Below are 13775 nucleotides of genomic sequence, written 5' to 3'. Positions count from 1 at the left end.
AGTGAAACTTGTTAATAAATTGGAAATCACTGATAATTTACCCACTAAACACTACAATAATAAACAAAGCTATAAAATTTATATTTTCTGCCATATGTTTAAGAATAAAGGAAAAAAGGTAACTATTTCTCAACAAAATTTCTATTAAATCATTATACAACCATTACCACTAAAAACTTTCACAGATGCAAAATAGACTGAATAGATATTATCTAAGGACCACTGTGAATTATTAGTGACAATCAGAACCTCAGTCCTAGTACAACCAAATATATTTTAAGTTCAGTGAGGGACAAGAAAGACCAAAGATCTAATTTTTTTCAAATAAGAAATTATGAAAATACATGTGTTTTCAAAATGAATTATTCAAGCTAAGTTTCTAGTAGACTAAAACATCACATCCTTAAGCTGAGTTAAGAAGCTGAATTTCTGCATTTATTGCTTTCCATTGCACAATGAATACAATTAAGACTAATAAAGAACAGCTTAGGAAACACCCTATTTTAATGATTGCATTAGCATAATGTATAGTTAACATAGGAATGTCCTAAAGCTATTATTTAGTTGTATGCAAGTCAGGCAGTCTTTTATTTTTAAACAGGCTCTATTCCAAACATTCAATAAGCTTAGCTGATTAAAACTCAAGAGTCTATGGCCTTTGGAAATAGGAGGAATGGCAGTATCCTGAGGATGAGAAGTACAAGTCTGAACTGAGGGCCCTTGACACAAGGGGATCTGGAAAATGACAAGAGCAAGGGGGAAAACAAAACAAAACAAAACAACAAACCTCCCTTCCTTCCTTTTCTGAAGCAAAACACTAGATAATTCTACATGGAAGCCATCTGTTTGTGGCATCCTGTCCTCACTCAGTGTCTCTCCTTTCTGCTAATTTTATGCTTTCTTTTGAGGCATTAAGAGCCAGGCTATCTTTGTCCTCAGTAAGTGCTACAGCCTTCAGCATTCCCTTTCCCCTTAAAATAAAAACTCCTAGTCTTAGTTCATGTACTATTAATTAGCTGCTAGGAAGAAAACAACCAGACTGCGGTGATTCAAGTGGTATGAAAAACTGAAAAACTGCAAATCTTGTTAGAAGTACTTATATTTTTTGAAAGAGGGTTCCTAGGAAATTGAGATTAATTTGCTGGTTATAACCACAGATTTCTTTTGCTTTTATAGAAAAGGATGTGAACAAATTTGTATAACATACAAAAATGTTTTCGTTTGCTTTGTGTATGGGTGTAGGGGGTTATAATCACACTCTTGTAATCTATGTCAGGACAGTAGTGCGGTAGAATCTGTCCTCTTCAAATAAGGTCCCCAAGAGCAAGTATTTTTGTGTTATTCTTCAGTGATATCATATCAAAAATGGGTCCTGGAATACAGTAGATGCTCAAAAAATATTTGTTGAATTAGCAATAAATTACTATTTTTCTAATTTTTTTCTTCTATTATTGTTCAGATTCCCTAAGAATCTACATTTTATAATAACAGCTCCCAAGACCACAGGGCAGAGGTGACAGCAGTCATTGCTATGTTAAGCATTAGATGGCTTGCAAGTGGATAATTCTACAGAAAAAATAATAGAATGTGAATAATAGGGTGCAGAGCACACTGATGAACTGAATATTTATTTCCATTGCTACATGTCAATGTCTAGCATAATTATTCTGGTTCTTTGAATAAATAAAAGTAACTATTCTGAACATACTGTTCTTTGGTTTCTTGCAATACTTTATTATTCTATCATAAATTTCCTTTATCATATATGTACTTTCTTCTTTTTCTGTGGTGCACAGCATTGAACCCAGTGCCTCTTACATGTTAGGCAAATGCTCTACCACTGTGCCACATACACAGACCTAAACATTGTTATAAGAAACAATTAAATTTGAGTGGGAATTGGTGGAAAAAAATCACACACAAAAAAGGATTTCCAAATATTGATCCTGTCTTGGGAGAATACAAACAGATGTGACTTTGATACATGATACTCTCAAACTATTCAAAAGTAGTTTAAGAAGCTGTTGCCCATTTTATTTTATTGACCAAGTAACAGTCCAGAGCAAATTTTATAAGCAAATAAATTATTATTTGATAAGAGTTAAAAGTCACCATAGTTTTGACCACAATTTTGAGTATGTGATATTTGGAGTATTTTTTTTTATTATTCTAAGAGCTAGAAACTGTTCTTTATCACTACATTTATTGCAGAAGCTGCATCACATATAATGATGGATTTATACAAATAGGCAGTAAATATTTTATATTTGGTACTCTGTTCTCCAAAGTTTCAATCTGAAAAACTGAGTTTCTTTATTTATTAAAAAGGACACTTTAGGATTTCAAACTTAATGAGTTCCTGACTAAGATTATCTACTACCTATCTCATGTTATAGCTGACTATATAGTTGTTACATGGAACGGTGAATAATACCTATGTTACATTTAATTCTAAGGGTGGGTGCATTCACAGTGGTGGTTATTACATCATAATGCAAATAGGTTCTCTAATTGGCTAAACAACAGAAACTGCCAAATATTTAGGAACACCACTTGTTATATGTAAGCAATAAGTATACCTTATTTATATTCCTCTAGTAATGGGATAAATATTCTCAAGATCTGTAAATGATGATAGCTAAACATCTGTTGAAGTTCCAGTGTATAAAAAATGGCAAAAGTATTTCTTCCTGAGATGTATTTTTCAAATCATAGCTAAATCCTTCTAAAAACACTTCTTCAAAATATACTTCATATATTTTTTAAAAAAGAAAATGCTATATTTATTAAGTGAGTAAGCCCAAATGCTAACTAATTTTTGTTTATATTCTTCATGTGGCTTTCAAAAGTTTTGGCTTTCAAAAGTTTAGAAATGTTACTAAGAATTGTCATGTTGTGGCTGCCCCAAAATATCAATAAATATAAGAAGATAACTAAATTTTCAGACCATATATAGCATTTCACATTTATTGCTTAATGACTATATTTATAATAGGCAAGTTTATGTGATAATAGGAAAAATTTTTTTAACCTCAAAGGAATTCTGAATAGTAATGCATAACAGAACAGAAATTTAGTGCATTCAAATTAAATTCAACTAAACATTTTAAATGTTAACTATTCACTCACTAAGTGACCTACATGATTTTTTTCATGCCCAAATCATAATCAGGTTATATGATACCATACTATTATATCCTATAATATAATATACTGCAACATAATATGAAGTACATATCAGATTCCATAATCATATAAGCTACTAGAGATAATACTATACAGATCAGGTTATATAACCCTATTTACTATGCAAAGGAGAAATATAAAACTGTTTTAGCCATTTTAAAGAAAAAAGGAAATTAGCAATTATTTGAACAACTTCTACAATGTATTTGCTATTGATGCAAAACTGTTTTTTTAAATTATCTTAAAATATGGTATTTTAAAACTTTAATCATTAAGAAAAATACTTGAGTAAACATCTATAGTATTTTAATTAATGAATTAATCAATCAATTAATTATTTCTGTGTCCTAGGGTGCTCTCTACCACTGAACTACGCCTCAGGACTATTTATTATTTTGAGACAGAGTCTTAAGTTGCCCAAGTTGGCTTTGAATTTGTGTTTCTCCTGCTTTAGCCTCCCAAGTTGCAGGGCTACATGTGTGTACCACCATACCTGGCTTCTGTAAGTAATTTAAAGTACCAAAGGCATATTTTTAAAATGTTCTGAAATTTTGTTAATTGTCAATAGTTTAAACATTTTGAAATTGAAAATATTAAAACTAAGTCACTAAGAAACTATTAAGGAAGATTCATTTATGTCAGACAGGACAGGTAGACTTACCTGTATTCGTGTGTGTAGTGGGGGGGAATGCGTGCAACCACCCTGATAACTAAGTTAAAATAAAAAATGTTTAACTTATCAAAATGTTTCTCCTAAAAAAATTAAATGGTAAAAATAAGTTTTACATTATATGACAGTAAAATATGTTTAAAGTGTCACATAAAGTCCCTATATTTGTATAATCATGTGTTTTATGCCATTGTTTTTTTGATAATGACTTCAAATTCCTCAAATTAGAGATTTCTTTCTGTATACCTACTGCATCTTTTAAGATCTCATAAAGGTTTAAAAGTAAACAAGAATACTATTTAACCACAGATAACAAACATGCATAGCAATTAGTATAATCTATACTATAATATTGAACAGAAACATCATAAATTATCTCAAACACATAAAATTTTAAATAAAATGATAAACCTTAATTTTTTTAAAAATGAAATGGGATGAAAATGAAGTGAACTGAAACTTCTTTATTGATACTTCCTTCATTCAATAAGAATGGCCCATCCATGGATGCATGTATACCCACCCTTCAGTTTGTGAGACAGAGATGAGAGAGCAGAGGCAGGCCCAGCTACACCAAAATTTTTGTAAATGCGCTCACGAGAAGCAAGGTTGCGGGATGGAGATTCTACAGTGGAAAACATTGGCAAAGAAGCAGCACAGATTCAATGGAAAAAAAAATTTAGCAGAGAACACAAGCAAAAAACAAAGCATTTTAAAATGGTCTGTAACTATAAACTGTTATTCCTAATAGTTTATATTCCTAATAGTTTATATAAAATTGAAACTAAAAACAAAGGTAAAATTAATGAATTTTGATCAATAACATGTTAACATGTCCAAATGTGTTGACCTGAAACTTAATAAGTTAAAATGAGAATAAAAGAAAAATATACACTGTTTTAGTACCCTTAGCAATGTACAATAACTTTTAAAGTGTCATTTAGAGTAAACTCAACTTTGTGTAACTAGAAAATGAAGTGACCCAGGGACTTGATATTTGCGATCCAAAACAAAGAAAGCAGAGCATTAATGATGCATGAAGAGCTCATGTTATTTATAAGAGGAAATTTTATATTAATCAACACTGACTTCAAATGGGCACTAGAGAAAAATTCTGATTTAAAAAAATTTTAGTATTATTCTATTTAGTTAACTATATGATTCTCCAAAGAATTAATTTTATAAAGATGGATTAAATAATGGGTTACTTCATCTATGAATGGAAGGTTCTTATTAAGTATGATCATTTAGTCCCCATCAAATGGTTTTTTAAAAACTGATGAACTTCTTTTGTGCATCAATATTATGTCTCTCTCATAGAATTGCTTCCCTTTTTTAAATTAAAAAATATCATTTTTAAAAAAGTTAACTAGTATAACTATGAAATTATGATTAAACAAAAACAGATTTTATAAAAATTAAATGTGTAGAACAAGTGCTATTTCTAGTTAATTTAATTTCTTTAGTCTTTTAACAACAATCAGTTTTTAGATTTTTCACTTCAAAAAAAATGTTTCTTTTCACTCACTGAATTATACCTACGAATCCAGTTTCTCCAGGCTTTGTAACATATTGAAAGGACTTCAATACCATTTTCCATTAGTTTGTCCTTAAGCCTCTGTTATCTTATCTTACAAGTACCCTTATAATTTCTCACATTTCTTTTTATGGGTGGTTCAAATAAGAATGGTATTCTTAAGATTCAATGCTCCTCTATCTTCCTGTAAACCTGGACCTCATAGATATTAGCAAACAAGACAAGAGACTGTGTCCTGACACTGGTAGTTTGAATTCCATTCAGAATCTGCCACCTTTCCAGTTTGTTTCTTGAAGAAGAGAAATATTTCACTGTCCTAACTCATGCATTCAATGATAACTAAAGATTATTATCTATTATATACGATTTAAACAGCATAAGAATTCCTTTGCACCTGACACCTTTTGCATTTTGTTGTCATAGAAGTCATTAAAAAAAGATGCTCAAAAACATTAAAAATTTAAGGACAGCATAAGTTTCTACAATAGGCAGTAAATGGTTAAGTATAACCCACAGCTCAAATTTCTTAGAAATTATTTGCTGGAAAACTGTCTACTTAAAAAAAAAAAACAACCATAAAAAACTAGTTTCTTGGCCCTAAAAGAGACAATATATAAATAATACCTTCAATCTGTCCAAAAGGTGCAAGTAACCAAAGGACATACATATTAAAAAATAGGTATAATTGGGGTAGGGTATAACTCAATGGTTGAGTACTTCTTTAGCATGTGTAAGACCCTGGTTTTGATCCCCAGTACTGCAAAAAAGGAAAAGAAAAAAGAAAAAGGTATAATTAAGTATAATTATTATGCTCATTTCTATCAGTGTTTCAGAGAATTTAAAATAAGGTAAAGTAATGATTATATACTTTTAGCTATGGCAACTATCTGACAGCTTTAGATGTACATAATCAATGAATCCAGTATTCTTCTTTGTGGTAAATTTATCAGGAGAAATGTGGAATTATTTGAATGGGAGAGGAGAATAAGACATGGAATAGGAATTGAAGTTTATTCATCTCATCGACTGACTGCTGGGAACCAAACCCAGGGTCTTGCACATGCTAGATGTGGGCTCTATCTCTAAGCTACACCCCCAATAGAATTAAAGCTTCTTTACATACACATTAGTATACTAAAAGAATTACAAAAGAATGAAAAGCATTCATTTCCTTTTGTGAAAGCTGAGATAGAACATTTCTGAATATAATTTGACAGGTATATATATCCTATACCTTAGAAAAAATAACTTCAAGAAAAGACACTTCAAGAAAAGACAGGTATTGCAAGGGTGCAGTAGTGCACACCTATAATCCCACCAGCTCAGGAGGCTGAAACAGTTTGAGATCAGCCTCAGCAATCTGGTGAGGTCCTAAGCAAGTTAGTAACACTAGTCTCAAGATAAAAAATAAAAAAGGGCTGGGGATGTGACTCAGTGGTTAAGCACCTCTGGGTTCAATCCCCAGTACTTAAATAAATAAATAAATAAATAAGCAAAGACAAGATGAGACAGGTGTTGCTCTTTAAACAACAACTTCAGACACTAAAGAGCTAAAGATATTCTCAGAAATGAAAGTCCTCCTTTTCACAAATTGCTTATTAGTTACAAGGGGAAAAACCAGTAATTACACAGCAGAGAAACAGGCACTTTGGTCACATATAATTAACATTAATAATAACCATGTCCTGCCTGAGGCAGACACCATGCTTAATAGAAAGACAGCTAAAACCTAAACCATAAACAAAAGTGCTTTTAGTATAACAATCTTTTAAAGCAGTATTTGAAGAAATTAGAAAAGGTAGATACCAGCTTACTGCCACAAAGTTGGGATAAGTGTAAACTACAGATAAAGTAGAGGGCCTCTCTTCCATTCTTATCTTTTTTTTTTAAGTCTCTAACAAACACTAAGAAATACAATAGAACAGTCTCATGCTCATGATATTATGTTATTTTGCGGGTTGCAAGTATAAAATAAGAAGTTTGAAATAACTGACCTCTTGTCTTTCCCAATTTTTACAATCAATGTAAGATAAATGAAATGTCATAGATAAAAAGAAACAACAACAACACTGGAGTAAATTAGCAGATTCTCATTTCAAGTTTTAGATTTGTACTTTAAACAAGTGATGAGAATTTCTGCCATCTCTAAAATGGAGCTGGAAGACTTAGGCCTCTTGAACACTAAAAATTTATTTCACACGATGGCTCTGACTCATTTCTTAATAGAAGGGGAGGAAGAACAATCTAATAAGAATGAGAAATCTGAATTAAAAGATAAACAGTTTTGCTAAGCCTAAGTAAAAAGATAAATTATAGTGTGGAAGTTTGAGAGAATAATAAACTGGGAGATATAGCAGACCTAATCCTTATAAATTCAATTAGGTGCCAAATCAAGACAATGCTTTAATGATGAATTTCTGATAAAATTGTATATTTAATGGTATATTTTCAAATTGTTTCTCAACAGTGACATTTTTAGTTATGAGAGTGCTAAATAAATTTTGTAATTTCTAATTATGTAACTACCACTGGAGCTAAGTTACCCAACTTAACTCATTTTTCCTCAACACCTGCTTTTGATTCTGAATTTCTAGTATTAAGTAAGCATATTATCTTTCAAAACAAAGCAGAAAAGTGGATGTCATTCTAGATTGACTCCACAACTGTGATTAGTATGCCCTGGGTACTTTATTGCCTAAACATTTCTATACTTGGTTCCTCCTTCCACAATTAACCCTACTTAGCTTCTCTCTGGACTCCCTACCACCAATATTCTCCCTTTCCTCTGTCTTTTTCATAATATTTTCAGTTATATTGTGTGTATATGCTGGTGGGGACAGACAGATTGGGGGTTGAATCCAGAGTCTCATGTATATTAGGCAAGCCCTCTACAACTTAGCTGTATCGACGGCCCTTCATAAATTATTTGAAAAATTTTGTGATAGGCCCTCATTAAGTTGCCAAGCTAGGCTCAAACTTCTGAAAATTCTTCTACCTCAGCTTCCCAAGTAAAGTGTTGCAGGCATACAACACCATATCTGACTATTTTTAGTTAAACTTTAAAAATATAAAATCAATTGTAACCCTCTCTTTAATACCCTACAAAACTATTTCCTCTATCTGCTCCCTGCACTCATTCAGTATACTTACAAAAAAAAAGTCTAAACCACTAAGTATGGTGCATAACACATAATCTGGCCCATTCTCTCTAGTGTAAGATATTGCCTCTACACAATTGAAAAAGGCCTCTTATTAGTCTATTTAGCCAATTTCTCCTCTCTCCACCCTCTAAAAACTGGAATGTGCCAGGGTTTGGTCTTTAGGCCTTTTTTCTTTTCTACCCCTATCTCCTTTGCAGCTGCTTTCATTCACCCATATAGTTTTAATTGTTACCTATACACAAGCAACTCTCAAATTATTCTGTTATAAGTCAGTGGGATACCAACTTATACGCCTTACCCAGACATTTCCTCTGAACTTCAGAGTAATATATAAATCTCAATTTGGTATCTCCAAAGGATTTATTAGTAACCTCAAACTCAATGCATCCAAAATACATTTATATGCTAACATGATTACAGTAATGCTTATCCCTGTATTCATGTTCCTTTGCAGAATTTCTAACCAAAATATGAAGTATAAGAGTTTATTTCTGTACCCACAAATGTAAGCTAGCCATGTGTCTTGCTTTAAACAAACAGAAATGGCAGATGTAATGTATCAGTTTCAACATTAAGCCTGAAAAGATTGTGCATATTTTTATTTTCTCAGAATTCTACAACAAACCCAGAGTAGCCTGCTGAATCATGGGACATTTGACTCAATCACTTCTTTACCTCAGGCAATGGTCTGTCATCTTCCCAAAACAAAGATGTCTAGCTGTCCTATTGTTGACTATAGATGCATGAAGAAATTCAGCACCAAGACCAGAAGAACTATACAACTGAACCCAGCCTAATCTGCCAACCTACAGAACTGTGAGCCAAATAAAGAGTGCTTTATTTGGTTAAACTGTTAAGTTCTGGGGTATGTTATGCAAGAATAGCTTACCAGCATGATGTCCAAAATTAAGCTGTTATTCCCACCCCAAACCTGGTATTCCTGCAGCCCTTGCCTAAGCAAAAACCTTAAATTTACCCTTTACAATTTTCTTCTCATTGTTGTTCATTGTAAGCGAACTTGAGGATTCCTCTTCAAAAATAAATTCAACATTCCATGGTTTACTAACATCTCCTTGGCTACACTATGGTAAAGTCACCATGAATTCTGTGCCAAACTCTCTCAAACTGGCCTCTTTGAACAGCCAGTGCTCAAAACAGTGCTTGGAATATATGGGTGACACATAATAAATACTTGTTGAGAAATTACTGATTGAGGAGCAAAATAACCTAGGTAAAGGCTTTCATAAAATAGGGAAGATGGTTCTGCTGCGTGAAAAAAAATTCAGGCCCAGGACTAAAATGATAACAATTTGTAGGGGTGCTAGAGATGTTACAGCCAAAACTAAAACTAAATACATTGTTCATTATAACAGATGCTGTAAGTCCAAGTGTTAAAAAAAATGAATTTGAATATTTAAATAAAGTTGACCTGATTTCCTGAAATCTTTGTTGAAAATCATAATTTTTCTTTAGTTACAGAAAAAGATCTTGGCTGGTACTGTCACAAAGCTGGTTAGAAGCAGAACTAGAGTAAACTAGACAGAACTATAGAGATTAAACACAGGCCTCCTTTCTAAGTCAAGAGCTCCATCCACACACTTTCACTGCAGGCAAACAAACAAGGAAAGATTATAATCCAGGACAAAAATTATCTAACTACTACGAAAAAACCTGACTCTCATTCTGACATTTTAATAGCCTAATTAAATTAAGAATTAATCTCTAATCAAGTTATGCTGTAAAAATAGACCAAAAACTATCTAGAAAACCTCATTTATCCCTTTTTAAATTCCTACCTGCTCAGATCCTTGGCCAATTTGTTGATTGAATTATTTGTTTTTTCGATGCTTAGCTTTTTGAGTTCTTTATATATCCTACAGATTAGCGAACTGATGTGTGAGGGGTAAAAATCTGCTCCCAGGATATGGACTCTCTGTTCACCTCACAGATTGTTTCTTCTGCTGAGAGGAAACTTTTAGTTTGATTCCATCCCATTTGTTGATTTTTGGCTTTAATTCTTGTGCTATAGGAGTCTTATTAAGGAAGTTGGGGCCTAATCCCACTTGATGAAGATTAGGGCCTACTTTTTCTTCAGTTAGACACAGAGTCTCTGGTCTAATTCCTAGGTCCTTGATCCATTTTGAGTTAAGTTTTGTGCATGGTGAGAGATAGGAGTTTAATTTTGTTTTGTTACATATGGATTTCCAGTTTTCCCAGCACCATTTGTTGAAAATGCTATATTTTCTACAGTGCATGTTTTTGGCACCTTTGTCTAATATAAGATAATTGAAATTTTGTGGGTTAGTCTCTGTGTCCTCTATTCTCGACCATTGGTCTACCCGTCTGTTTTGGTGCCAATACCATGCTGTTTTTGTTACTACTGCTCTCACTCTAGTCAGAATGGCAGCTATTATGAAGACAAACAATAAGTGTGGGGAAAAGGGTACACTCATACATTGCTGGTGGGACTGCAAATTGGTGCAACCAATATGGAAAGCAGAATGGAGATTCCTTAGAAATCTGGGAATGGAATCACCATTTGACCCAGGTATCCCTCTTCTCAGACTATATCTAAAGGACTTAAACATAGCATACTACAGGGACACAGCCACATCAATGTTTATAGCAGCACAATTCACAATAGCTAAACTGTGGAGCCAACCTAGATGCCCTTCCGTGGAAGAATGGATAAAAAAATGTGGCACATATATATACAATGGAATTTTACTCAGCAATAAAAGAGAACAAAATCATGGCATTTGCAGGTAAATGGATGGCACTAGAGAAGATAATGCTAAGTGAAGTTAGCCAATCTCCAAAAAAAAAAAAACAAATGCCGAATGTTTTCTCTGATATAAGGAGACTGATCCATAGTAGGGTAGGGAGGGGGAGCATGGGAGGAACAGATGGATTATAAATAGGAAAGAGGGGTGGGAGGGGAAGGGAGGAGGCAGGGAATTAGCAAGGATGGTGGAATGTGATGGACATCATTATCCAAAGTACAAGTATGAAGACAGGAATTGGGTATCAACCTACTTTATATACAAACAGAGATATGAAAAATTGTGGTATATATGTGTAATAAGAATTGTAATGCAAAAAAAAGTACATGTATAAAGACATGAATTGGCGTGAACACACTTTATATACAAAGATATGAAAAACTGTGCTCTCTATATATGTAATAAGAATTATAATGCATTCTGCTGTCGTGTATTTAAAAAAATAAAATCAATTAAATAAAAGTAAATTCCTACCTGTGCCTCATTCCACAACTGAGAACAGCCTGCCATCTCTTTGACTGTGACATTTCCTATTTCTTCCTTGGAGCATGAGAGGTAGTAAGTGTAGTATCAGAAGGTAATGTTCATTGGATACCTTATATTATAGGTGAGCTAAAAGGGGCTCAAATGGGTCAGGTAATTTTAAAGCTAATGAGTAGCTGGAGGAGAAACTTGAGCTGAAAATCTTTCCATGATATATTTCTACAAGATTAGTGAACCAGTGGTGCTTTAGAATGTCAGTAATTCTCAAATGTAAATAAATATCCATGCAGGTAACCAAATGGACATTTCCCCCTCATTTAACTTTTTTTGGGGGGAGTACCATTTAAGAATATAACATGTAAGTATAATAGAAAAAATCTTGTTGGAAGATAACTTATAATATCTGGATTTGAAAGAACTATATATTTTAGCATATGTTGTATTTATTTGTTTAAAATCTCTGGAAGAATTGTAATTGTCTTAAGCTGTGTTTACCAATTTTTTTCTACCAGAAAAATGAAAACAAACTATTTAGCCTCCTAAAAGGCATGTAGTAAATGATAATGTAATAATGATAAAATAACAGATTCCAAAGACTAGCTTAAAAAAAAACCACTTTAGGGATAAAAACCCAGAGAGTAACTAAAAATAATGCTTATAGAAATACTTAAGTTAATATGTGCTTCTCTGTAGAATTTTTCTAGTTAATTGGAAATTTGAGCTACAACACTAAGGAAATCTTTTTTCCTTTTAAACTATCAAAAGAAGAAAAATAATTAATTGGAACAAAGCCAATACTCTAAGATGTTAGAACTAAACAAATTCAAGTTATGTATATTAAAGAACAGATTTTATACTATTTACCTAGGCATGAATGAATATTTAAAACACAGCCTTTCTGGTTAATAGAATTGGCCTCAAATTCTGGCATTACCATTTTACTATGTATTTTCTAGGGAAAATCATTTATCTTCGCTAATCCTTTGTCTTCACTATAAAATGGAGAGAAGAAATATGATCACAAATGAGGATGTGTTAAAATGTTTAAATACAGTGTTTAAAGTACATAGTGGTGACTAGTACTATAAGCAAAATTTAGTAAATACAGTCATCTACACATAATGCTTCATTTTAGCATCACAAAATATAAGACAAAATGACCCTCATTTTACTAATTAGTATGGGGAAGTTCAGTATGCATAGAACTTCCTCTATAGCCAGGGTGAAATAATGGCAGGATGCACAACAATGAAATCTGAAAAGAATGTTTCATTCAGGGAATCTTAACAGTAAGCACCCAGCCCCAGGAACATTTCCTAATATGATGTAAAAAACAATTCTATAATATTTTTGAAATATTAAAACTATTGTTCATATTCTATTCTTTTTTAGTTATGCTAAATGGATTAAGACTTTTGTTATCTGTAATTTGGAAGTTAAACTTTAGTGATACTTTGTTGAGAATAAGAGGTTGTGAAAAAAATCTAAATACCTCCCACTGTTTGAGTACAGAATAGTGATGATTCAAAACAATGGTAATTAAGATTTATCCATGGGGCTGGGGATGTGGCTCAAGCGGTGGCGCGCTTGCCTGGCATGCGTGCGGCCCAGGTTCGATCCTCAGCACCACATACAAAGATGTTGTGTCCGCTGAAAACTAAAAAATAAATATTAAAATTCTCTCTCTCTCTCTCTTTAAAAAAAAAAAAAAGATTTATCCAGGACATGATTTCAAATTTGTTCTGAGATGGTGATAAAGGACCTGGTGGTATTAATAACACTCATAACACTATATGCATAAAATTATATTGACACATTGTCACTCAGAAAATTGTTGTCTAGAGAAATCTAATTTTATTACAGTATTTACATTGTGTTCTAAAATATTTTGTCAATTAAATTTAGTAAAATAAAAATAGCGATTTGAGCTAGAACTGAATGTTTTTGTCAATACC

General features: G+C 32.5%; 1 protein-coding gene across 13 annotated transcripts in view; it reads right to left on the bottom strand.

Annotated features, from left to right (window-relative positions):
- Nucleotides 1-13775, bottom strand: part of Mycbp2 (MYC binding protein 2) — a 272081-nt gene that overhangs the window by 50338 nt on the left and 207968 nt on the right. For 8 of the 13 annotated variants that reach the window (XM_058580959.1, XM_058580960.1, XM_046449465.2 and 5 more), the window contains one exon: nt 4380-4481. The exons of the other annotated variants lie outside the window; for them this stretch is intronic. In XM_058580959.1, the coding sequence (XP_058436942.1) occupies nt 4380-4481 (102 nt within the window). The remainder of the gene's footprint in view (nt 1-4379; nt 4482-13775) is intronic. 13 annotated transcript variants of the gene reach the window in all.

This window comes from Marmota monax, unplaced genomic scaffold, assembly GCF_021218885.2.
Source record: "Marmota monax isolate L192 unplaced genomic scaffold, Marmota_monax_Labrador192_F-V1.1 WCK01_AAM20220418_F8-fsc00137, whole genome shotgun sequence".
Taxonomy (NCBI): Eukaryota; Metazoa; Chordata; class Mammalia; order Rodentia; family Sciuridae; genus Marmota; species Marmota monax.
The sequence above is the reverse complement of the archived record's forward strand: the minus strand, read 5'-3'. Positions and strand labels throughout refer to the sequence as shown.